Here is a 26,008-nt window from a genome sequence, read left to right as displayed (position 1 = left end):
TACGTCTCTGGCTGTAGGTAATGTACAAGGCCACTACACAAAAGAGAGAACAAAAGACGCAATTTAAACAAACATAAAGGAAAAATGTATGTTTTATTGTTCGAGGCAATGAGATCAATAAAACTTTATGAAGTATCTGTAATCAAGATCTGACAGTGTTAGACGAATTTTGTAATAAATATATATATATAAATATTACTATATTTCGTCCTAAAATGTCTAACAAAATATTACACTGTAAAAACATACTTAATTACGCCGGGCTGAGTACAGATAACACTTTGCACAAATGCGGTATGTATCGTTTTTTATTGAAAACGTTTTACTTCATTACAAATAATTTACAGTAAAACCTTTCTGTTGCGACCCCATTTATTGCGACCATCTCTATTACAACCCGATTTCGAGGAACCGTGAAAAAATTGCAGAAAATCCGAAGAAAATCGGACAGAAAATAAGTTTCTTGTGGTGAGTAGCATGTTACTGCGTTTCTCTTGCCGAGTGCTGTACTGCCGTAGGCAGCGCATATCTAAAAATAGATACCATTTCCTGTCAACCGCTGTCAGCGCTTGACAACCCCCATTCCACGTCCCTTTGCCGGCAGGGTGCATATAAAGGTTTTTGTGGCAACATGTTTACGTTTAGCTATTTGTGAGTGACTAGTGTGGTACGCAGTTAAGGCAAAGCTACCTGCTGGATTTCTCTTGATTTTGATTACTATCGGTTGACCATGTTTGCTTAGTTTTTGAAGTCCGATTTGGTATATTTTCTGGCTTGAATTTGTGAACTATTGTTGATGACTTATGCAGGTTTTTTTCTTTTTTTTTTCCGATTTTGTGTATTATGACTTAATAAATAAAATACCATTAAATATTAATTACTATTAATACAATGCAGGAAAAACCCTCCGGCCGCAGCGTGTGAGCATGGTAGTCGGCCGCTCGCTCGCCCTTGCTCACCCTCTCCCCGTACCGAGCGCTGCTTGTACTTGATAACATTCACGTTATCTGCTTCATTTTAACGAGGAGAGTAAAAATATATTAAAACTGTCAGCAAATTGATAAAAGCTTTATGTGTCCGCAAAACAGGGCACAACACTGGCCCCCAAGTTGTTTTCATTCAAAACGTGGCTAAAGAACTTGCATGGATCAGGCTGAAAACATCCGGCAATACGTGTAGGTTATAAGGAATCTTGTTATGCATTGAGATGTTATGTTTTTCGAGTAGATATACACAGCGACCGACTGGATTTACGCCCGCCTCGACTTGTTTTAAATGCCGCAGCGTTGTTTATTTTGACAGCTCAAGCAATTATCTTTTCCCGTGGGTTGATAGAAAAAGGTCGCTTCACCCAGCATAAAAAAAAAAAGGCTACGCCACTTATTCCCCCAGCAGGAAACACACTGGCTGCCGTCTGTCTCCCCCGCATTTATCTTTCTTCTAACATTCCACGTCTCGCCTCTCGCGCGAGCAATAACGAAGCGGCCACGCATTGGGCCGTTTTATGCTTTGTTTGGTGACAGCAGCTTGATTTTATTCGGTATATTCCTTTTCATAGGACCCTTGCTATTAAAATACATTTATATTTAAGTTTGAAAGCTTGTAAATTCCTTGCCAGAGACGACTGAACTCGAACTTGGTGTGAAAAGTGACATATTATGACATACTTTTTTTGGGCGTGTTTGGTGGGGAGAGAGGGGTCCGAAAATATTTACAACGATCTTACCCCTCCCTCACCGCTTTAGTACCCCATTTACAATAGCCAAATTTTACGGGAGAAGGGTGGGTGAAAAGAGCATTTTCTCACTGAAGGTTTTTCAAAGGGGAGCGAAGTTGGGGTGTTATAAGGGAGGACACTAGATGGTTTGTGTGTCGGGGAGGGATGAGCTAGTCTTGAAGAATATTACCGAGGGGAGGGAGGGGTGAGCTTATGCGTCATTAGCCGCTGCCGTCAGCCAGCCAGCCGGGCGAGCTTAGTGTGCGCCCACTCTCGTTGCAGAACTTACCGCTGCCATATTTTAAAAGAAATGTCCCATTAATTTTTTGTTATTCTTACATGAACATTATTGGAAGTATTAAAGCTGACACAAAAATACGCTGTGTGTTAAAATTAACAGATTTTAACGACCTTTCATTTCGTTTTTTTTTTTTTTTAATTTTTTTCTTATCACATTTTGGTCAAAATGTCCAATTTTTTGACGGTTCCCGAAAATGTATTCGTAAAATCCGGGGTTCGTGAAATCGGAGTTCTAGTATATTTAACTACGGCAAGCAGAAAACGTACATGTAAACTAACCAGTAAAATTAAACTGTCTTTTGACATATTTTCTTTAGAAGTGGCCTGTAGGGCGACGGACTTGTCATGAAGGTTGAAGTGGGTTTAAAGCAAAGCCGTCTAGCATTGTGAGTGACAGCATCCTGCCATTGTACGGCTGGTTTCTTAGCGAGTAGCGGTTTGAGAAGGGGGTGGGTGGGTTGAAATCAACTGAAAATTTTGGAAAACATCTATTATGACCCTATTCCTGGGAACCGCGACGGGTCGTTTCAGAGAGGTTTGACTGTATCTGAATTGAAAAAATGGTTTCATAATATCCTTTTTAGTTAATACTTAGCTTAATACCCATTATTATTTTACAGTAGAAACAATTTGTAACAGTCAATCACTATTAATAACAAGGCATTCCATGAAAGTATGTGCAATGCTGAAAAGAGACAAACTTCATAAAAATTGAGTAATGTTAACACAAATATTTGAAACCAAGATGGCATCTTTCAATTACATCTCCTTAGAAATAAAAAAAATCAGATAATGTTCTTGATAAACTACATCAGGAAAATGTATTCCAACCATTCTCACCCCGTGTTTTTCCTTACAAGAAACAAATTTTCATTACATTAAAAAGTTGAGTCTGAAACTTTTGTCCTAAATGGCGTGTATCTGACAACAGAACACACCAAAACAACTGTCATAATAGTTACCCCAGTCCATGAAGCATAGGAATATTGTTCCCCTGTAAGAAGTTTCATCACTAAATATAGGATAAATATTTTTTTTTGTTCTACAGAAGCATGAGTTACAAACAAAGAACAAATCCAGAAGAGCTTTAGTGACCAATTTACAGTAACAGACTTTAAAAGATTTTATGTCAAGATGAATAACTAACATGGGGATTGGGAGTGAGCCTAACAAGTGTTACTGTAGATTAATTTATTTGAAGGGATAGAAAACCTCAGTTGCACAACCCTAGGGACGCGAGGTTGAAGTGGGAGTTGGCGAGTTAGCAATCGCGCACACGCAGGTTCCAGATGCTGGTGCGCTTGCTACCGACAGTGGGGCGCGCTACAGCCGAGAACAGGAACTTGTTGACCTCGACACGCGAGAGGTGGGTCTGCAGCGCGGCCAGGCACTTGTCTCCCATCATGCCAAGCACGTCCAGGTACAGAAGCGACCCCACACTCGACAGCGACCTGTGGACAGGCAACGTCACACGATAACGACAAGACAGACAGTGGGCTGTGAGTATTTGAAACATCTTCAATATTCATTAATAGTTTGAGGTGTATTGCCTTTCCCGATGCTGGCCCTCTATTTTGGAGCTCTGTCTCAGGAAGGAAGTGACAGGTTATAATTCTCATCAGGGTATCAATCGTCGCCTCCACAGTAAGCAACCGACTTACAGAAGGCATGGCCGAGGCACGACAAGCACGACTGAGGCACAGGTGGCGCGAGAGGCACGGTCGAGTCATGAGAGGCACCACATTCTCTGTTCCAGCGATATTAATACGGCAGGGATTCCCCGCCAGAGCATGTGCAAGGTTCCAGTTGGTAAATTTTTCTTCGAGACAATTTCCAATGTACCCAACACAAGTCAACCAATATGAACCCCTAATACACACTGACAGGATGCAGAACTGCCTGCGACGATCTTGAAGAATTCCTGCAGCGCTGGTGGCACAATGCTGCAAAGAGGACTCTAGAGATGGCTTACACATCTGAAAATGAATGGTCGGAACCTTCAACTTTCTTATAATCAGCTACAGGCAGGTGGCGGTATTGGGCAGGCTCTCATAGCTGAAGGTCACAGGACTTGAAGTGAACACAGGTCTGATGGGTATATGATAAACAAACCACGAACTAGACAATACACTTATGCATATTAGTAAAGATTAGTATAAAACCATAATTTATGCACGTTTTTGAAGAAAGGGGCTTTGATAAGAGCATCGTTGTCTTACATATCAAGCAAGCATCATTTCGAAATCTATATTAGTTAATTAGTTATAAGCAAAATGAAAATAGCATTGAATCTTATGAAGTTAACGCGGGTTGCGTAATGCCCCTGAAACACTGGAGTGGCCTCTTAAGGTTTTGTCCATTATCACTCACAATGTACATGTCCACTTTGTCCCCTGCATTTTCTAAGTCCCATTCATTGAAGCACTCTACTAGTTTCTCACTAATTGCTTCACCAGTGTGTCCACCAGGAAAGCTGTAACACCCTAAACAGTACTTCTTCATGTTGAAATCTTCAATAAAATTACATGTCAGCGACATGAATGCTTCGTTGCTAGCAGATGTCCACAAATCACAAGTGAATGATAAAGAAGAAATTTTGGATAAACTTACTGCATTGGTAATATATTCAGACATTTTTGCCTTTGTTTTGTTGTACAGTTCAGGTATTACTCTTCTTGAAAAAGTGTTACGAGATGGCACTGAATAAAGTGGTTGAGCTATTTTAAGGACTTTGTGAAATTTATAATTTCCCACTGTACTGTATGGCAACATAGCATCAGCTATCCATTCCCGTCTAAGCGAAGTTGCTTCTTTGTTGGTTCTAATTAGGGATGGGATTTTCGAATCTTGGATTCGTCGAATATACCGAATCCTATGGATTCGAGGATTCGTAGGATCCGAGGTGGGATTCGAGGTAGGCTTCGAGGTGGGTTTTTAAGAGTTTTAGGTAGTAATTGAAAATTGTAGTGCTGGGCGAAGTTTGAAAATTTCGAACAGAACAGAACCGAACCGAACCCTTACGTTCGGTTCAGTTCGAAACCTCTTAAAATATATTCGAAAAACCGAACGTTCGTTTAAAAAAAAAAAATACGTTTTTCTAATTTTCTAACCCCCATTTGAGACCATTCACAAAACAGCTCAACAAAATTATATTACTTGCAATATTCCGACTTTTATCGCATAATCGTCGCCTCAACAGTTTCAAGCGCAGACAAAAAAAAAAAAAAATAAATAAAATTTATTAATCATCGCATTACTCGCATAGTATTTTTTCATATAGGCGCGCTTTGTTTTTTGTTTACTTTAGAGAATTTTGTATGCATTTGTCGTACTACGTAATATAAACTATCGTACAAATGCCAAAGGTATTGTATATTATACCTTTAACTATAGTGCGTGTACGAGAAGTGTTGTAAAATCACCAAATATTGCGTACCCCATGCGTTAAACTAAAGCGCATGTACGAGAACTCTCGTATTTCAGCAAAACTAACGTGATCAAGTTAACACAAGACAAATGCGGTAGGAAATGATTACGTAAATTACCTATTTTAAATTACTGGGATGTATTTATTTTCTTTGGCCTTTTTGGTTATAACAGTCAGGTAATGAAAGTAATAATTTAATCTTGTGTATTAAAAGTACTGGTCCAGTAAATTTTACAGTACGGTAGAGGTGGGTTGTGACAGCAATTTTCGGTATCTGTTCCAACCTGATACTGATACAGCATTGTACCATGTTACAAGTCTCTGATACTTCTGTATCAGACGGTCCCAGGAGGCAACAAAGCTCCGCGTACGCAGACCGTGCGACCGGAAGGAGAATCTGATACATTATTTATCACGCCTGGTAATTCTCTACCTCTGATACTCTCATGCCCGCCTGATACAACCAGTATCAATCAGTTCAACATTCACTGCAGTTCGTCCTGGCCGTGTATCACCATGTTGCGGGCTGTCATGCTTTGTAGTTAGTATCTTTATAGTGAAATAAGGAATGGATAAGTGCACGAAAAAGACTTCATTTGTGTGGAATTTTTTCACGGAAAATAATGAGTTTGCTAATTGTAATTTGTGTAAACAAAAACTGAGTCATAAATCATCGACTAATCTGAAGAAACATTTGAAAAAAACATTGACATAGTATGCTCACTAATGTACCTATCTGTTTTTTTATTTTTTATTTTTGATAAAATCGTGAATTTTTAATGTATAAAAACACTAGTTACTAATTGTTTTCGAAAAAAGAAAGTCCATATGTTGATTACATCTGTTATTAGTGTCAACTGAGAATTTATTTGCATTTTCATAGCTGTTAGGTGCACAAATATAAATATTATATCGTCCCCCTTATGCCAGAACCACGAATGTGCAAAAATCACTTTTTTTTATACGTACATAGGTAGAAAGTATTTTTAAATATCTATGTTTTGCCATAAACACGAATGTTGTATCTCTATTCCTGTAGCAATAATTGCAAGTTCTTTTTACACGAAAGTGGAATATTTGCATTTTTTGTTATGCCAAAGTAGTGAATGTGGTACATTCGTGAAATTGTATTGAAATATTAAATTATTCTTTAGCTAAAATCACGAATGTGGCACATTCGCGATTTTGGCATTTCGAAGAAAATGCAATATGTAAACATACCCCTCATAATAAGTTTTCGGAAGAAGACGAGAACCGTATACGAAAGCATATTTTGTGTTATCCTTGTGTTGAATCCCATTACTGCAGACAGAAGAGCACAAAAAAGCATTTAGATTCCAGTTTGAATATTTCCATAATGCACCCTGAATTCCAGGCAGAATGCAGAGATAATAAGTTACCTTCTATGTCCCTTGCTAAGTATAGAGCAATTTTTAATGAGTATAATTTGGGTTCCCCCCCGCCCCCCCAAAGAAAGACCAATGCCGCAAATGCCTGGCTTATGATTCACTTACAGAAGGAGATAAGCAAAAGGAAACAGAAGAGCATGATAGACATAAAAGAAAAGCAGAAATGGCCCACCAAGAACGCAACACAAACAAATTACCGTATTTACTCGCGTAAAGGCCCCCCTTTTTTCCCCCAAATTTTGACTCCAAAAAAGGGGAGGGGGCCTATACGCGAATTTGGAGTAAAAAATATATTTTTCTTTTCAAGTTGTGCGTCTTTGTTCGAATGAGGAAGGCGGGGGAGGCAGCGACGCGGCAGGAGGGAGAGAGAGAGGCAACGACTCCGCACGGGGGAGTGGCAGCGCTAAGACAGGGGGGAGAGAGGCAGAGGCAGCGCTGTGACAGGAGGGGAGAGAGGCAGAGGCGTGGCTTAACCTACATCCTGCCAGCTAGCCAGCCAACCAGACAAAGGAGTGTTAGAATCCTTGACCCACTTCCCTTCCTCCTTCACTTCCCCTCTTCTTCTTCTACGACAACACTCCACATCAACACAGCGGCAGCGCGCGGGTCCAGCTTTCTTTATCTTTATGTCGTTTGAGATAGGACTAACTGCTTACGTCTGGCATGCCTCACGACGGTCCTACTGAGAACGGACAAACTATAATACCAGTCTCTGTATCACTGCCGCTTACAAAATCACCTCCCGCCGCTCACAATACATAGCTTGTTTTTTGATGCATACCAAGCTGCCCTGCCCTCAGATAAACCCAGAAAAACACGTTTTTAAATTTTTTCTCAAAAATGTTTACAAAACAAGGAGGGGGGCTTATACGCGGGCGGGGCCTTTACGCGAGTAAATACGGTAGCTGCAAAAGATGATCAACATATTTAGGCCTTTAACTTTGATTTGCAGGCTGTTTTAAATACTCCCAAAGGACTGTGTGGGCAAATATTTTACTTACGAAAGTTAGCAGTGTATAACCTTACATTTTACAACTTGGGAAATCAAGACGGAACATGTTATTTTTGGAATGAAATTGAAGGCAAGCGAGGAACTATTGAAATAGCAAGTTGCGTTTATGATTATATAATGAGTCAACAGAACATCGAAGAAGTTCAAATAATGTCGGATAGTTGTGGTGGACAGCAAAATAATGTAATTTTTATATCAATGTGCATGACATTTTGTCAGACTCATCCAGGGCTCAAAACCATTGATCATAAATTCTTCGAAATAGGACATACTGAAATGGAGTGTGATTCAATACATTCGAAGATAGAAAAGAAATCCAAGAATTTTCCGGTTTATGTTCCTGAAGGGTGGGCGCAGATAATTTGAACAAACAGGAATAATCCTCGCCCACTTTTAGTAAGAACAATGTTGCACGATGATTTTCTTGGCTTTAAAACAGACTCAAAAAGAGTTCCGAAAATTCCCACCAGATCCATATGTTGGCTACATTACGAGAAAGAGTAACCTCAATCACTGTTCTTTAAAACTAATTTCAACTAACCTTTTCAGGCAATACAAATAAATAGGACAGCAGGACGGCTTTCAAAAACCCAAGGAGTCACAAAGGCACACAACGAGACATTCTCAATCTCTGCGCCCAAGTACAAAGATCTATGTACAATGTGTGACCAGTTGATAATTCCAAGAGAACATCATGCATATTACCGAGTATTGAAAACTAGTGAAGGTGTACGTGATGCACTTCCATAACCAGACATTGATGAGCCAGATGAAGAGTTGATGTGATTTACTACCGGCACTAAATGTTGTTTTTTTTTTATTTTCAGTTTGTATTGTTAAGTAGTATTGAAATTTATATTTCATAATATTCTAGAACTCTATGGTTTTTCGTTTTCAGATTTTATTGTTAAGTTGTACTGATGTGATTTTTTTAGAGTGCTTTGAAGAATATCGACAGAACTTATACCTAAACCCATTGTTTTCCATTCTAAATTTATTTTATTCCAAGTGTTTTCATACTGTGTGCTGAATAAACACTTTTAAAGTGCTGATAATGATAACCAACCAATAAAGTTGTTGAATATATTTATGTTTAAAATTAAAATTGTGTCTTTTAATTGGATTTTATATGCCAAAAGCACGAATGTGTCATACTTAATTTTTAAAAATTTTAACTGTCAGGGTAGAAGACATTATTAACATTCAACGAAATACTTATTACATTTGTTTAGTTTTTCACTGTATCACGTGAATAAACACATTACATCAGATTTATATTTCCTAATTTTAAAGTGGGTTTAAAGTTTCAAATCTAAATATCTCAAAACTTGTAAAATGCACATTCGTGGTTCTGGCATATGGGGGACGATATCTTGTATTAATGTACCTTTAAATATTAAAATTTCATTAGTTTTATTATTGAACGAGACGGTGCACGCACTGCGCACTGAGCGTATTTTGAAGTAGGACAATAAACAAAACGACTTGTAACCAGGGCTGCCACTCTGATATTCATGAAAAACCTAGATAACCTACAAAAAAAACCCAGACACATGGGTAAAAAACCCAGATGCGTCTAAAATGCTATCGTTGAAAATGTTTGCGTACTAATTCAAAAATATAAACATAACTGGTTTTAATATAAAACAATTAATTACCTTACAAGACTGAAAATGGTTAAATACAACCAAAACAAGAAAATTACACTGCAGCAAAATGGCTGTATAAGTAATTCTTGGACCAGCACATAGACAAAACAAACACCATCACTGCATTCTTTAAACCGGTAATTGTTTTTATAAAACTGCATCATGTATGTTAGTCTTTATTCAGAGTCTGATTCTACAAGATTGGTTTGAAGGTTAATTGTTGCATTGGTTTTGTGTTCTGCAAGCCTCTTTGAAGAATGTGTCTAATTTAATATTCGACTTAGCTTCTTGAAAACTAGTTTTGTGTTTATATGTATTTTTGTGTGTGAAACACATAGACTTGTTTGCATTTATCAAACAGATATTGCAACAGATACAGTAGCTACTACCTTTATTATTGTTTTAGGTATAAAAATAATTAAAATTATAAAAAACCTAGAATTGTTGGAATTCATTATTTAAAAACCCAGAAACCCAAACACCATTGGAAAAACCCAGATCTGGGTGGAAAAACCCATGAGTGGCAGCCCTGCTTGTAACAATATCGCTTTGCGCCTCTCCTTCAAGTCTTCAACGCCTTCCCCTGCGCTTCCTCCCCTACTTTCTTTCCCTTCTTTATCCCTTATTCGTCGTTCCTGCTCCCTCCCCTTTCACAAGCTCCGCCCATGGAGCTAATATACAGTAATACATCTGGAGAGGACAAGGGAAGGCCAGCAAAGGATGCGAGGTGAAGCCGGGTATCGGCGTTTATTCCCTGCTTCCTACGCTGGAAGAAAACGAAAACGAGCCAAACTTGTCTCGCGCGGCCGTAAAATCCTCCAAACTAAACTCGCAACAGCTCCGAAACTATCAAAACAATCAAACTGAAAATTTTACTGGATTATCTGTAAACATTCTTCCCCACACCGCTTTAATCTTTTTTTCGAAACATGAATACTTTCATTTTTAAAAATTAAATACCTATTTACTGCCAATTTTTTTTGTAAATACGCAGAGTAAATTTCAACATCGAGGAAAAATTTTTGTTTGCAACTATAGGTGGGGGACACCTGCGTATGAAATTAGGAAGAAGCTTCAAATTTTATTTATATACCACTCTTGACGCATTCAACCCCATACTTTTATTTTTACAGAGAGTTGAAGTGGGAATAATGTTTCAGTGGGTAACACTACCGACATATGTCTTCGTAACGCACTTCTTTTTGTTATTATACTTCTCAAATTTTATAATTTCATACACAACGTTTATAAAAAACTAATTCTTACTTACTTCATTTAATCTATTACAAATATCTTGTAATATACGTGTATTAGTAGAAGTTAGAAGTCTTTTCAATATCATGTTCATGTTCCAGTCTACTTACTCAACCAAAGTAACATGCAAACCTTAGCTAAACACTGGTAGAGAATTGTTTGTAATAACTGTAATGCTATGCATATACTGACAATGTAAGAAACTTTCAATTTTATTAATTGTTTCCATAAGAATTAATAATTTAAAAAAATCATAGAATAGGCCTTTATAGACTGAAAACCTTTCACGTAGTTTCAAGTAGCGTACATAAAAGTTTTTAAATATATATAATTACCAAATATTGTTGAATATATTTAACATTTTTATACATGTTACAACACACATATAATAAAAAGCCTATATAGGATATAAAAAGATAGACGCCAAATTTTAGCATTTTGTATTTCTTTTCTCTGTGTGAATAAAATAACAGTTCTTAACGTAGTTGCTAATACATACTGTACTATATTTCTTAAAAAAATACGAAAACCCCTGACATCGTCACCATAACAATGATAAATTTGCAAAATAATTAAGGTACGTCTTTTAATGCTACGAAGCACACTTTTAAGAGAAATGTTTTAAACTTATGTTGGGATTTATCTAATATCTTAAAAGCATTGTGAAACCGTTCCTTTGAGGGAAACCTTAATATACCGAACACCATATCATCCTTTAATCGAGTTAGATTTTCGCTTCTTAAGACCCATTTGTCTTCAAAATGCACTGTACACATAGCATGGTTCGGAGACGCAGTCCAATTTTTCCGCTTTGTCGCTTTTTCCCAGATCTGTCGTTGATCGTCACGTTTTGGAAATCTATGAAAAAAGTAAAGAATTATACTTACAACTGAAACAACTTCTCTTTGTTAAATAGTTTTCTTAGGTTTTTCGAAAAGTTCGAAGATTAGTTACTTCCGTTTAAAAAATTTGCCACTTTTTTCTGATGCTTCAAAAGTTTTGGGAATTAATTTAGTTAACAAATGAAAAAAAAAAAATCTTTAATACTTGTGAAAAGCAACGCCATCCGGCTTGGAATTCCATCGATTTGTACAGCCATATGCGCTACAGGAAATCACCATTGTAGCCACACACCAGCGCCACTCAAACCTCAAGGACAAGTGGGCTGGGGCTGCGTTTGCAGTAGAAATACGCTCTCTTCCTCTTTCTTTTCAACCCTTCTTCGCAACCGGCTGGCTTCGCTCTCGCCCTACACATGTCCACTCCAGATCTTCTTACATGCTCCTTGGCTCCGCCCAAGTGACCGTCATCTGCGAACGGATACTGCGCTCATTGGCCGTGGTGTTGTTCCAGGTGAATTCTGAACTGATACTAAAGTCTCTGATACTTTTCAAGTGTACTCGTGTGCCGTTCCTGATACAGGCGCATATCAGTGACAAAGTATAAGGTTGATACTTTTCGACCCACCTCTACAGTACGGTACTAAGTTGACTAGCGTTGTCGCAGCAGCTATCATTATTTCTCGTGTTTTCTTTTTTCCGACGCAAATTTCTATAACCACACTTTTTACGTTACGTTTACAATATTATTGTTCTAGAGGTGATTTGCGATGAGCAGGCTAACGTCGTTTAAGTTTTCCAAATGGAGAAAAGATAATGACGACCCGGATGACCCAGAACCACCCCAAAAAAAACGTCTAAAGTTTCTTCTGACGAGCAGCATTCTTCCAAGAAAACAGCAACTGCAGTCAGCGGGTTTTGTAATGTAGATAGGTAACTTAATTCACATTCGCCTTTTTTTTTTTTTATGTCCTATTAAAAAGTTTTACTTATTAAAAATGTTAGGTTATGTCTACCACAAAAATATGTTATGTCGCCTTATGCTGAATGTTCGTCATCTTTATAATATTTTTTTTTAATGAAGGTTAGTGTACACTGAAAAAGGAAGATAGTCTTTTTGAAATTTAGATGTAACTTCTTCATTAATTAAATGTTGGTATATATATAAGCTAAGCTATATAATGGTTTAATTTTACATATGGCTGGAGAACCTTTCTTTCTCACCACTCAGTTAAAGACCAAAATGCTGGTCATTGGTTCATTTTAATTCAAAACAATTATTTCTGCATGAGGTTCGGTTCGGCTCGGCTCGGCTCGGCTCGGTTCGAAACCAGAGAACTGAGGTTCTTCAGTTATTTGTCTCTATTTTATATCAGGTGTATAAACTATGCACTTATTTTATAATTTTATAAATACACATGTGATTTTTTTTAATACATAGGCCTATGTAATTTTTTAAAATAAATGTGCGATTTTTTTTAATAACATGTGGTGAAGTTTAGTGTGGGACTGGGATTCGAGATTCAATGACAAACACTGAGGATTCGAACAAGGATTCGGATTCGACCAAAATGTGGATTCGTCCCATCCCTAGTTCTAATGTTTTCCGCCTTTCCGTGTTGCTTCTATCTGTTCAAGTTCTTTATTCAAATTTGGATGTTGCATCAGATGTCGAAGCAACCCAGATGTGCTACCAAAATAGGTTTTTAAAATCTTTTTGCATTGTTTACACTGTGCACACACATTATCTGGCAATTTTTGGTAAAAAGACCAGAGTGGAGTTTTTAATTTGGTGTGAAGACTTTCCATTATGAAATTCACATACATAAAACACACCTTATGTAAACAACTTCACACTAAAATACTCGCCAACACAGATATTATCACAATGTGTTTAAAACCAGAGTAAAATATATTGAATATCTTGTTCTGTAGAGAAAGGAACCTGAATCTCTGGCGCTCGGCTTTGTGTGTGGAACAGCATCGGTGACAAACTTTAAGGTATGTAAATATTTAAAAGTAACATTTCGCCTCAGTTTTGCTCAACGCCTATCTTTGGTATAGTCCATCCACGGTAACCTCCTACTTTTTTAAACGAACCTTTGAAAAAACACACCAGGATGCAGCATGTTTGGTTCGTTTGCAAAAATACTTTCCATCATATGCATATTAAACATGCATTAACACTAAATTACCGTATAATGATGTTAAATAAAATTTTACAAAAAAAGTAACTATCTATGTACAATATTATTAATATTAATGATCTCGCATGTGTGTAAATGAAACAGTGAGAGAAGTGGTGTGTTGGCAATGATTAGAACGAAATAGTTCCATAGCCAAAATATATATTTTTTGACTTTCCGCGTGTATTTAAGAATTTGTTTGGGTATTTGTTAAGTTTGAACATTTTTTTAAATCTCTGGTGAAATAAAAACGTTATGTTAACGGTAAAAAAATATTACGTGCCGAAACCGTGGTCGCGCATTAATAATGTTAATAGTCACTTGTTTGTTTTCTCTTTCAGCCGCTTTCAGCAGCTCTTTAAGCAGTCTGCAGTCTGTACGCCATTTTGCAGTGTGTTTTAATATATTACTGACCGTGAAATAACGTACAGTTTGTGTTTCAGGATTTTGTGTTAATATTGTGTATTTTAACTTTGTTATATTATTTATTATCTACTATTGTAATGATGGAATTTGTTATCGTTTTGATATTTTGTGTGGTTCTTGTGATTGCTGTAATGGTAATTGGTTCCGGGATGGGGAAAGCTACTTCGTCGCAGCGTCAGATGGACATCATTAACGTCGCTCAGAACTTATATCTTTTAATTAGGAAAGGCGACTTGAAGAAATGTGACGTTACGCAGACGACCGCGTTTCTTCTCAACATCGCAAAGTCAACTGTTCTCAAGTAAGTAGGCTTTTTTCGTTTTCATGCACGTAAAAAAAATATCGACTGTGTCCTAAGTATTGTCGGCCTGTGTTTTAACTCACGAGGTTTTTTGTGTTTTATTTCCAATTTATATTTTTTGGTGTGAGACAACACCGCCATGTGGCGTCTCTGTTGAAAACTTAACCTAAAATCATATTAGGCCTACTCAGGTCCTAACAATAACAATATAGGCACTTTCAAGTATTTTTATGGGTGTGATACACGTTTGTTTATAACGATGTTTATAAACTTTATGATAGGTTTAACTATAACATAAGGGAGTGATTTTATAATTTGCATTTAATTAGTTTTTCATCTGTTTGGGAGATCACAAAATAAATAAAAAAACACTTCATTAATTTCGTGGACAAAGTCTGTCATGTTTCCATTTAGTGACCACAAAGCAAATATTTGTGACAAAATGCCATATTTGGAACACTGCCTAACTGCGTATTGTGAACGGGTCCCCGGAAAAGTGTTATGACAAATGTTTTTTTTTTTTGGTTAGGTACTACAAGAAAGACATTGAAGAAGTTTCAACACCAGGAAAAAAGAGGAAAAAAAGGCCACAGGAAGGAAAGTCACTTGATACAGTCGACGATTTCACAGTAAATGCAATCAGGAATGCAATTTACAGGATGTACGCTGAAGGTAAAAATTTGATACTGAAGAGTAGTTTCGATATCACTGGGGTAGGCCCTACTTAATTGTATTCATTTCATATATCCATATGCAGATTGACCGGTTCAGTTTTTTTACCGATATCATCTGTCCTTTAAAAATACATTTTTGGGTGGTTTGTTAGGTTTCTTTATTGATATGGTATTGATATATAGAATATTGTGCAACATATTAAATACGTGCACGTCCTTTTAAGGTTAGGTTAAAGATAGAAAGAAAATTGTTACATTCTAAAACTACAAGTAATGTTTATATCGTTATACACAGTACACATATTAAATAACCTCAACTTTTATGATGTATCAGAAGGTTAAATAATGACTATTTCCAGTATCAATAATATCCAGTTGTGCGCTTTAGCAGTAATTGGTTACAAATTAGTGAGTTGTGGTCTAAGCAAGCATGGTTATTAAAAAAAAATTGGGATACTTAATTGGCTAAATTGTACTGTGTGGCAGGGTCCAGTACAATATATATTCTATTGCAAAATAGTGTCTTCCCCCGCCTAACCCTTTAGAAAATATAGGGGTATTGTTATTTTATAAACAATAGTCCTACTTCATTGTAATGAAGTATCATATGAAAACACAACTTAGCCAGACAAACTGTGTATTAGTGTATGAAGTAACAGAAGGTTATAAAACAGTAAAAGTTTAGTATCGCGTATCCGATTCGATACATTGATCCTGATCGCATGATCCTGCAAATATTGATCCTGTGATTGATGATGCTTGCTTTTCTAATTTATTACGTTTAAAAATCCTGTACAAAACCAAAAATAAAAACCTGTGATGTAGTAATGAGTTATGATTTAAAGTTGAATAATAATGAAAATATATATGTTTTATTAAACTTATGATAATTATTCTTGCTATACCACAATATTTGATTATGTTCAGGATCTTTGATCTGAATAAATGAAAAAAAACATGCACCACACGATCAATAGGATGTACAGGTTCATGCATAAAGATCTAGGGATCACATGGGATACACGATACAAAACATTTACCTACAACACAGTGTAGAGCTTGTAACTTATTGATTGCTAAATTGAATGCTGAAATACTAATGGGTAAATATTTACTTGGGCGGTATTTCCGAAAAAAAATGTTAAAAATCCGAAAATACCTTTATTTTATGCTCTTCAACTTCCTCTTTTCATTAAAAGTGGCGGAGGTAAGAAATTCCAAATACTTTAGAAGATATCGAATTTTTAAATTTCATCATATGTAGTTGAGCGGTATTTGCGAAAATAAATGTTAAAAATCCGAAAATACCTTTATCATATGCTCTTCAACTTCCTCTTTTCATTAAAAGCGGCGGAGATAAGAAATTCCAAATACTTTAGGAGATATCAAATTTTTTAATTTAATATTTTAAAACTAAAATGGTCGATTAAGTCAGGTCAGTTACATTATAAATACTTTCAAACTAAGGTGATATTAAAAATAATGTGAATTAATTTTAATTATTCTTTAGTTTTAAATTATTTATAATGTAACTGACCTTACCTACCTAACAAACCCGTAACAAAGGATGTACAGTAACAACTCACGTAAATTTTTTTGTTACTTATTACTTGCGCAACAATATCAAAATAACAAATAAGACTTTAAAATTAGAAACGTTAAAAACTCACCTAAGTTGGAGGCGGTAATTAAACACCGTTTTAAACAATAATTGAACTAAATAATCACGTATTAGTTCATTTGAATTCTGGCCTATCACGAACAAAAACGTGACATCATTATCCAATAAAAAAAATAGATACTTGTACGTAAACAAGAAACAATGGTGCACGCACGCCACAGGAATGCGCTGGTTTTGTGCTGAAATTTAAAAATTCGATATCTCCTAAAGTATTTGGAATTTCTAATCTCCGCCGATTTTAATGAAAAGAGGAAGTTGAAGAGCATAAAATAAAGGTATTTTCGGATTTTTAACATTTTTTTTCGGAAATACCGCCCAAGTAAATATTTACCATTAATTTAAAAGTATTTTTGAAATGTAAGTTTATTAAAACTATTTAATAAATGTAAATTGTGCACTTAAATTATCTTCTACGGGGTTGTGGTTTCGCTTAGTTTTGTGTACCTCTGTTATTTCATGTATTGTTAATGTATGCAATAAATTTACAGGTTTGAATGTTACAGTCGACACCATTTTGAAAGAAATCAGGGAAAGACAAATAGATTATTATGGTGGAAGATCAAGTCTTCATAAATTGTTAAAGAAGATGGGATTTTCATGGAAAACTGTTGATGGACGAAAAGCTTTGATAGAAAATGAAAACATAGTATTGCAGCGAATAGATTTCTTGAGAAAGTATAAAGAAGAAAAAGAAAGAGGTGCCAATTTCATATTTGTTGATGAAACATGGATTTTCCAGAGAGGCAAGGCATTAATTTATTTGAAAATTTGTTCTGTGGTCCAATACAAAGTATTTCATTTCCATTTCATATATTTTTCAGGAACTGTATCAAAGTCATGGCAGGACAAGAGTCTACAATCTGCGAAGAGACGTACTGTTGGAGATGGTAAAAGGTTTATTGTTGTTAATGCTGGAGGGCGCACTGGCTTTGTGCCAGGAGCAGGATTACTTTTTGTTTCAGGTCAGAAGACTGCAGACTACCATGGCGAGATGAATGGGGAAACTTTCTTGATGTGGTTTGAAGACATGTTGGTGCATCTTGAGGAACCCAGTGTCATCATAATGGACAATGCTTCATATCACAGCACCCAGGTATGTGCAATGGTAAAGCAGTGTATTTTTATTGCTCAAATTGTAATGTGAAAAATTTACATGTGTTTATTATTGTGTATAAGTACGAATATTCGAGACTAATACATTTTGCCAGCAATAATTGTTATCTTAATAGTATGCCTACACTACATTTTTATAAACTATAATGTTTGAGCTGAAATTGATTACACACACACACACACACACACATACAGATATATATATATATATATATATATATATATATATATATAATGTAATTGAATTACATTGTAGTGCAAACTAATTTAGTAGAGGGTTTGAAATACCAAATAAAATTTTTTTATTGCAAACAGCATTTGAAAATGACATAATTACTTGTTTGGTAAAAGGACCCACTTTATGAATGCTCTGTTGCCCTACTTAATAAATTAAAATAATATTTTCAAAAACATTTCTAGTCACTAAACTAACATGCTTTGTTAAATTTAGAAATTCATTACGACAATATGCCAAAACACATGTTTGCTTTGCATAAGTACAGTAGAACCCTGTTATAATTTGTTTTTAAGGGGCTACAAGAAAAAAAAACATAAGCAGGAAATTCAATTTAGTACTTTTTAGTGTGGATTTATTGCCAATGGACTCAACAAGCTGCATAAAGATATATTTGATGCTCCAATTTGCTTGTAGCAAGCCAAAAACAATTTTTCTTTAACATCATGGTGCTTCCAGCTTCTATCTGCTTTGTCTTTACTTACACATTGTCTCATTGCTGTAAAATTGTCTCATTTCTGTATAATTGTCATAATTCACGACAGTGTTTACAGTGGAAATGCTTAAGTCCAGTTCTTTTGCCACTTGAACATGTGATTTAAGTGAATACATTTGAAAACACACAGAATGGCTAAAAATTTATGAATTTATTTGTTTTCCAAGGGTGTCAACAGGCAGTTAACTGCTAACATACACATATACATAGACAGTATAGACAAAGGCTTTTAATTTTTTTCGTCTTCTAAAATTTTATGAAGTGAACATTACAAGCACGAAACGCATAATTTGTGAAACATTATATCCAGGAATTAAATACATTGTCCTTATAGGGAAAATATTGGACTTGAAAAATAATACATTATAGGCAGGAAAACTTTATAAGCAGTAAAATTGTAACAGGGTTCTACTGTCATGAATTCTTATCAGCTACTTGAGTATTTAGTTAACTGTTGGCACAACGTAGGTTGAGAAAACACCTACAACGAACTGGACCAAGGCTGCACTGATCGCGTGGCTGGAGAAGAATGGGATAAAACATGAAAATAATTGGTTGAAAGTGGAGCTGCTGAGAATAGCTAAACAAAACAAGCCCCGAATACGGTATATTATTTCGTTTTTTTTACAGCATTTCTTTAAAAGTGAGACAGTTGCAAAAAATTACGTATACACCTTGTTCTAACACACTTTTCAGATATGAGGTAGACGAGTTGGCTCGTAACTATGGCCACGAAATTCTACGACTCCCACCCTATCACTGCCACTATAATGCAATCGAACTAGTTTGGGCTCAATGTAAACACCATTACAATAGTAACGTGGGGCGGGCCAAGAGATTTGACAATAATGCAGTTGCAGCCATCTGGAAAGAGGCTCTTGATGCTTCCACACCAGAGAGGTATTTTCATGTTGCATGACCAATGGGGTATTCCTTTTGAAGTAGAAATTGTTTTATTTTCCTGTAGAACATTCCTCAAGCTTCAGCAAAACCCTTACCATACATTTTTACATAATACGTAAGTATTGTTGCCTAGCAGCCTGGTCCTACCATTCCTTTTGATAACTTTGTGTGCTAGTGTGTGTATAGTGTGATTATCATTTTATGTATATTCATATACCAGTAATACAGTTTTAAAACAATTGGTAAAAATAAGTGGTTTGAATTTGTGTAGTTGTCGTTTTGAAAATGTGTTGCATGTATGTGTTTGTGTTCGTGTTTGTGTTTGTGTTTGTAATTTTATTCCCATGTGATTCATACATATCTGTGTAGTTTCTAGATCTAACAGTGGTGACTTATTTGCAAGGTTTTTTTTTTTTGTAATTGCAGTCCATTTGCAATTGTTTCATTTCCATAAATAGTTTTGTATTTATTAGTAATTGTGATATTACTTTCTGTTATGCTTAATCTTGTGTCAATGACTTTAAAGTTATGGTGGGTTCAGTGCTGTAGGCAGATTTCAATATTCAGATAAAATTTCAACGTAGAGAATTTTGAATATTTTCATCTAGCGAACTTGAATAGGTATTTACACATGTAGTTCTTGCACATTAGTATTTTCAAAAGTTATGTTATTATAGTGAAATACATATACAGTAAATCATCAAAACTATTCAAAAAATTAAATTTTCGCTATATCTCACTGTTTTTGTCTGGGACAAATTTTAACCAAAAACAAACACAAAACTTATGAAATAAATATTTTATCATATGCATTCTAAGCCTTTATTGATAACATATATAATATTTACAGCTTTATTATATCTTGAATAAACCACTATAATTTTTTTTTTCAGATAACATAAAACAAAACATGTTACTTCAAGTATTAAATACAGTAAACTCTCGCCAGTCCGTGGCCCGAGAATCCGAAGTTCTCAGAAATCCGGGGTATTTCCGAAGTGACATGATCGTTACTGTTTAGATGTATGTATCACTATTCTCAGTGGATGATAAGAGCGACGCTCACTGATATTTATAGCGCGGTAAAAGGCTGGCGCGCAGTCATCTCGTTCCCGTCAGATAACTGTGAAATTTGAGCGGTGACCGTAACATTATATGGCGGGAAAATAAAGATAAAGGTGTAATGCCTTTTCCTCTGGTGCTTTCAAGAAATTTTTTAACGGTTTTTTACACCTAAAACTTCAAAACCATGCCTTTTAGCCATTTTAACTCCTCTTAATCCGATATAAAAAAAACAGTTGGGCATTAGCAAATTCTTAAATGCTTTTCGTAAACAGACTCCAGTCGGATATTTAGAGTAGGTTGGAAATCGCGTAGGTTTTCCTGAAGCTCTGGGCACCGTGTGTCAGTGTGTGAAACATGTTGCCAGTGACAAGTTTCCTAGCTGTGCGCGGCACACGACTGTAGTTGTCATGCGTCACACGCCGGGAATGCTGGCCGGAGGGAAGGTGAGTATAGTTCATTTGCGGTAAAAATAAATACTCTAACCGCCCTGCTAAATTTTTCCATTAAAGAAATTTTGAAGTTTCAGAGATTTTCCAGCAGAAATAATGTTCTGTAACTAACAAACAAATTGTATCAAAAAATTAACGGTAAATGGCTGCCGTGGGGGGCCTTAAAAAAATGTTCATTTTACCGGGAATGGACTATACAACCTGGCTTTCGTCGCATGCAGTGTGGAGTAGGGGAGGAAGGATGTTGACAGTTTCACACGCAGAAAATGGCTAGAGGGCTGGAGAGAGGGAGAGAGATGGTTTGTTGTCTGGGAGGGAGAGGTAAGCCGTATGACGTCATGCATCCGCTGCCTTTGCAGCCGCCAGCCTGTCTAGACGAGATTCTCGCACTCCCACTTACGTCGCACAAGCTACTGCTGCCGTGTTTTTAAACGGACTGTCCAATTTTTTTTCTCTTCTTATACGAACATTAGTAAGTGCACTATAAACCAACACAAAATATATGCTGCATGTTAAATAATAGCTTTGTATAAGCTTTTATTGTGAGTTTTACCATTTTTTCCCCGATTATTTTTGTTTTGTGCCAAAATTTCAGATTTTTTGATGGTTCTAGTGTACAATTAACTAATGATTTTTTTTTTATTTCTCCCGTTTCTCTTTAGTTTAACTGGACTGGCCGTGTGTCTGTGAGGGAGTGGCCTTGAGTCTCTTGCCAGCTACGTATCGCTTCTCTCAACCGCCCCTCCTAAATTCACTTCCCCTTATCAAGGGGCTTCCCGTTTCAGCGCACGCCACATTGCTACGCCTAGCTCTTTCACATCAAAGTGCGACTTCGGGTGCCATTAATTTAATTTAAGATGACTTTAAATTACTTTTTACACAATTTACTACCAACTTGAACAAATGGGTGTGTTAAATTTAATCAGGCCAGGCTGTAAATTTTCAGGAAAAAAAATTTCTCGGGTGCTTCATTTACTATGAATGGACTATACTGGTATTGCTTACGTACCATTCTGTTAACTTCTCAAGTGTCTTGTTTATTATGACATCCTGTGGTAGTATTACATGTTCATTGACTACCATCTTATCTTTTAGAATTTTTTTTTGTATTTTAATGAAAATTTTTCAAAAATCCGAAGTTTTCAAAAATCCGAAGGTCATAAATCCCCGACACCCACGGATTTGCGAGAGTTTACTGTAATAGCTTTGATAGTTGAGGAAAACACATTAAATGAGTTTTGTTGTGTTTAAAAATACTTTCTTGTGGAGTGAGTTCAAAATTGTATGTAATAAAGAGCATGCCATGCATTGTTTACTATGCCGTTTTGACAGAAACAAACATATTTTGTTATAGAGTGGTTTTTGCAATAAACAGGTCATTTATATAGAGGTTTTACTGTATACATTAATTTTTTTAGATGGGCGAGGTGTGTGGATCACGTGGAGAAGCTAATTCAAGCAGACTGGGAGAGAGAAGTCCACATAGACAGCGGCACCATTCCTCCACTCATCATCCACCTCGGCGAGGATAGTTCAAGTGAAGACAGTGACAGCGAAGAATTTGAGGTTACGACACAGCAAGTAGATGGAGACAGTGAAGTACTGGCAGTTCCTCTTGATGATTTACCCGGGTGTTCTTATTGAGGTCTGTATGTAATAAACACCTGGGCAACTGTAAGTATTGGGGTTTGAAACATTTTTTTTTCTTTTATGCATTCCCATGAAGTATGTTGATTACTGGAACTTTATGTATTAACTTTATATTACACGTATTATGAAATGAATATTAAATTTCATTTCTGGATTCGTATAGGTGTATGTGAAACATTTTATTTTGTTGTGTGTCTTCATTTTTCAGTGAACTTACTTGGAAAACAAAAAGCCAGTCCCCATCCAGGGCCACAAATAAATAATGCATATAAGTGGTATAGAAATTACTGTCAATTCTTCACCACAATTTTACTGTTCATAAAATTATGATTTTGTCTAATAAGTATACTCAGGAAAATGTATATAACCATATTTTTATTTGTGGCCTTAACCGGCAAAATGGTAGGGGTTTATTAAATAAAAGAAGAAAATTCATTTTTAAATGTTTTCATCTGAATTTGTTAATTTTATTAAACCTTCAATCCTTAGTCTTTTCCAGATTGCTTAGATGGACAGCCATATGTATAATTTACAATACTTTTTTTTTCAGATGCAGAAAACTGTGTTGAACTGTACTAAATGATGATATTTATTGCTTACATAAATGTTGTAAATTTATATATTCTCCTAAAAATTTACTTTAAATTATATGTTATTTCTTTAGCTAACAAACTTATTTTTTAATATTTTTACCATTGGGTATCATAAATAATGTTATGAACATATGCATGTATACTTAGATCATATTCAAATTACTTTTATATATATATATATATATATATATATATATATATATATATATATATATATATATATATATATATACACACATACATACACACATTGTTTTGACAGCTGGTGATTGTAAACAAACCATTTGACATTTGTCACATGGCAATGTTTTTGTTTACATACGGCGGAAGGATACATAGTGACATTAAAGTAGATCCGGTGAAAAGCAGGGCTTCAGAAAAGTAGGAGGTTACCGTGGATGGACTATAAATATGCAGTGTAGCGGTATTTGCAAAAAAAAAATGTTAAAAATCCGAAAATACTTTTATTATATGCTCTTTCACTTCCTCTTTTCATTAAACCCGGCGGAGATAAGAAATTCCAAATACTTTAGGAGATATCGCCGTTCTTATTTTGCAATACAAGACCTGTGCTATCATTCGACCGTCACATTTTTTAATTTTGCCGTGTGTTCGTGAATGCCTAATTAATTAAAATGGTCGATTAGGTCAGGTCAGTTACATTATAAATACTTTCAAACTAAGCGGACATTAAAAATAATGTGAATTAATTATAATGGTTGTTTAGTTTTAAAGTATTTATAATGTAACTGACCTGACCAAACAAACCGGGACAAAGGATAAACAGTAGGAACTCACGTAATTTTTTGTTTACTTATTACTTGCGCAACAATATCCAAATAACAAATAAAACATTAAAATTTGAAACGTTAAAAACTCACTTAACTTAGAGGCGGGTACAATTCCTTTGCCATTAGTAGAAAATGATGTAGTTGTTCAACTACGTCGCGAAAAAAAAAAAAAATTCATACTCGTAAACAAGAAACAACGCTAAATGCTAAATGAATGCACAGCTATTAAATTAAAAAATTTAATATCTCCTAAAATATTTGGAATTTCTTATCTCCGCCGGGTTTAATGAAAAGAGGAAGTTAAAGAGCATAGAATAAAAGTATTTTCAGAATTTTTAAATATTTTTTAACAAATATCGCCCAACTATGAAAATTAAAAAATTCCATATCTCCTCAAGTATTTGGAATTTATTATCTCCGCCGGGTTTAATGAAAAGAGGAAGTGAAAGAGCATATAACAAAAGTATTTTAGGTTTAACATTTTTTTCCGCAAATACAGCTACACTACATATTTACCCTATCTTTGCTTTCGCCTTCGTTTTTCCTAAACACCAAATTTATGAACGTTTAAAAGTTTAAATACATTTCGATGTAATATACATCAGCGTCGCCAACGTCTTTCCGCAATATTTCTTATTCGTTAAAACTAGGGATGGGACGAATCCACATTTTGGTCGAATCCGAATCCTTGTTCGAATCCTCAGTGTTTGTCATCGAATCTCGAATCCCAGTCCCACACTAAACTTCACATGTTATTAAAAAAAATCACACATTTATTTTAAAAAATTACATAGGCCTATGTATTAAAAAAAATCACATGTGTATTTATAAAATTATAAAATAAGTGCATAGTGTATACACCTGATATAAGATAGAGAGAAATAACCTCAAAAACCACACACGTAAGTTTGCATCTGTCTAATTCTCTGTTAAATTAATCCTTCCTATGTTTTCAATAAAATACGTTTGTATAACAGACACCATTTAAAAAAAGTTACGTTTTTTTCTGCAATGTTATATTATTGAAAGTTGGAAATGATAGAGTAGTTAAGCTAATTGACAAAATGCAGCATAGTTTATCTTATGTTTGTGCCATTTCCGTTACCTTTATAATATAGTTTAGGTATACCTACAATTTTCTAGAGCTGAACGAACCTCAGTTCTCTGGTTTTGAACCGAGCCAAACTGAACCTCATACAGAAATAATTGTTTTCAATTAAAATGAACAGATGACCAGCATTTTGGTCTTTAACTGAGTGGTGAGAAAGAAAGATTCTCCAGCCATATGTAAAATTAAAACATTATATAGCTTAGCTTATATATGTACCAACTTTTAATTCGTGAAGAAGTTACATCTAAATTTCAAAAAGACTATATTCCTTTTTAAGTGTACACTAACCTTCATTTAAAAAAAATATTATAAAGATGACGAACATTCAGCATAAGGCCACATAACATATTTTTGTAGTAGACATAACCTAACATTTTTAATAAGTAAAACTTTTTAATAGGACATAAAAAAAAGACATATGTGAATTAAGTTACCTATCTACATATTTTTGTGGTAGACATAACCTAACATTTTTAATAAGTAAAACTTTTTAATAGGACATCAAAAAAAGGCGAATGTGAATTAAGTTACCTATCTACATTACAAAACCTGCTGTCTGCAGTTGCTCTTTTCTTGGAAGAATGCTGCTCGTTAGAAGAAACTTAAGACGGTTTTTTTGGGGCTGTTCTGGGTCATCCGGGTCGTCATTATCTTTTCTCCATTTGGAAAACTTAAACGACGTTAGCCTGCTCATCGCAAATCACCTCAAGAACAATAATATTGTAAA

At 35.3% G+C, this 26,008-nt stretch overlaps 2 protein-coding genes across 7 annotated transcripts in view; one reads left to right on the top strand and one right to left on the bottom strand.

Annotated features, from left to right (window-relative positions):
• Positions 1 to 2,548: 2,548 nt before the first annotated feature.
• Positions 2,549 to 26,008, bottom strand: part of LOC134527841 (S-phase kinase-associated protein 2) — a 111,582-nt gene continuing 88,122 nt past the window's right edge. For all 3 annotated transcript variants that reach the window (XM_063360790.1, XM_063360791.1, XM_063360792.1), the window contains exon 9: positions 2,549 to 3,468. In XM_063360790.1, the coding sequence (XP_063216860.1) occupies positions 3,279 to 3,468 (190 nt within the window). In that variant the 3' untranslated portion in view covers positions 2,549 to 3,278. The remainder of the gene's footprint in view (positions 3,469 to 26,008) is intronic.
• Positions 13,569 to 23,591, top strand: LOC134527838 (uncharacterized). Of its 4 annotated transcripts, none has more exons than XM_063360787.1 (7): positions 13,570 to 14,520; positions 15,050 to 15,192; positions 17,364 to 17,618; positions 17,697 to 17,968; positions 19,188 to 19,324; positions 19,416 to 19,619; positions 22,555 to 23,591. In XM_063360787.1, exons 1-7 carry the CDS (start codon positions 14,297 to 14,299, stop codon positions 22,778 to 22,780), a joined length of 1,461 nt encoding a protein of 486 aa, XP_063216857.1. In that variant the 5' UTR covers positions 13,570 to 14,296; the 3' UTR covers positions 22,781 to 23,591. The 4 variants fall into 4 exon arrangements, with proteins under 4 accessions (XP_063216855.1, XP_063216857.1, XP_063216856.1 ...); XM_063360786.1 differs by having other exon boundaries at positions 17,364 to 17,762; positions 17,838 to 17,968; XM_063360785.1 differs by having other exon boundaries at positions 13,569 to 14,520; positions 17,364 to 17,968.

The sequence above is a fragment of the Bacillus rossius genome, chromosome 1, assembly GCF_032445375.1.
Source record: "Bacillus rossius redtenbacheri isolate Brsri chromosome 1, Brsri_v3, whole genome shotgun sequence".
In the NCBI taxonomy this organism is placed as follows: Eukaryota; Metazoa; Arthropoda; class Insecta; order Phasmatodea; family Bacillidae; genus Bacillus; species Bacillus rossius.
Note: the sequence above shows the minus strand (reverse complement) of the source record. Positions and strands in the feature narration are given on the sequence as shown.

Coding starts and splice junctions, on each gene's coding strand:
- LOC134527838 (XM_063360785.1), top strand. CDS start 14,297: ATGATGGAATTTGTTATCGTTTTGATATTTTGTGTGGTTCTTGTGATT. Junction 14,521..15,049: donor GCAAAGTCAACTGTTCTCAA/GTAAGTAGGCTT, acceptor TTTTTTGGTTAG/GTACTACAAGAAAGACATTG. Junction 15,193..17,363: donor TTACAGGATGTACGCTGAAG/GTAAAAATTTGA, acceptor ATAAATTTACAG/GTTTGAATGTTACAGTCGAC.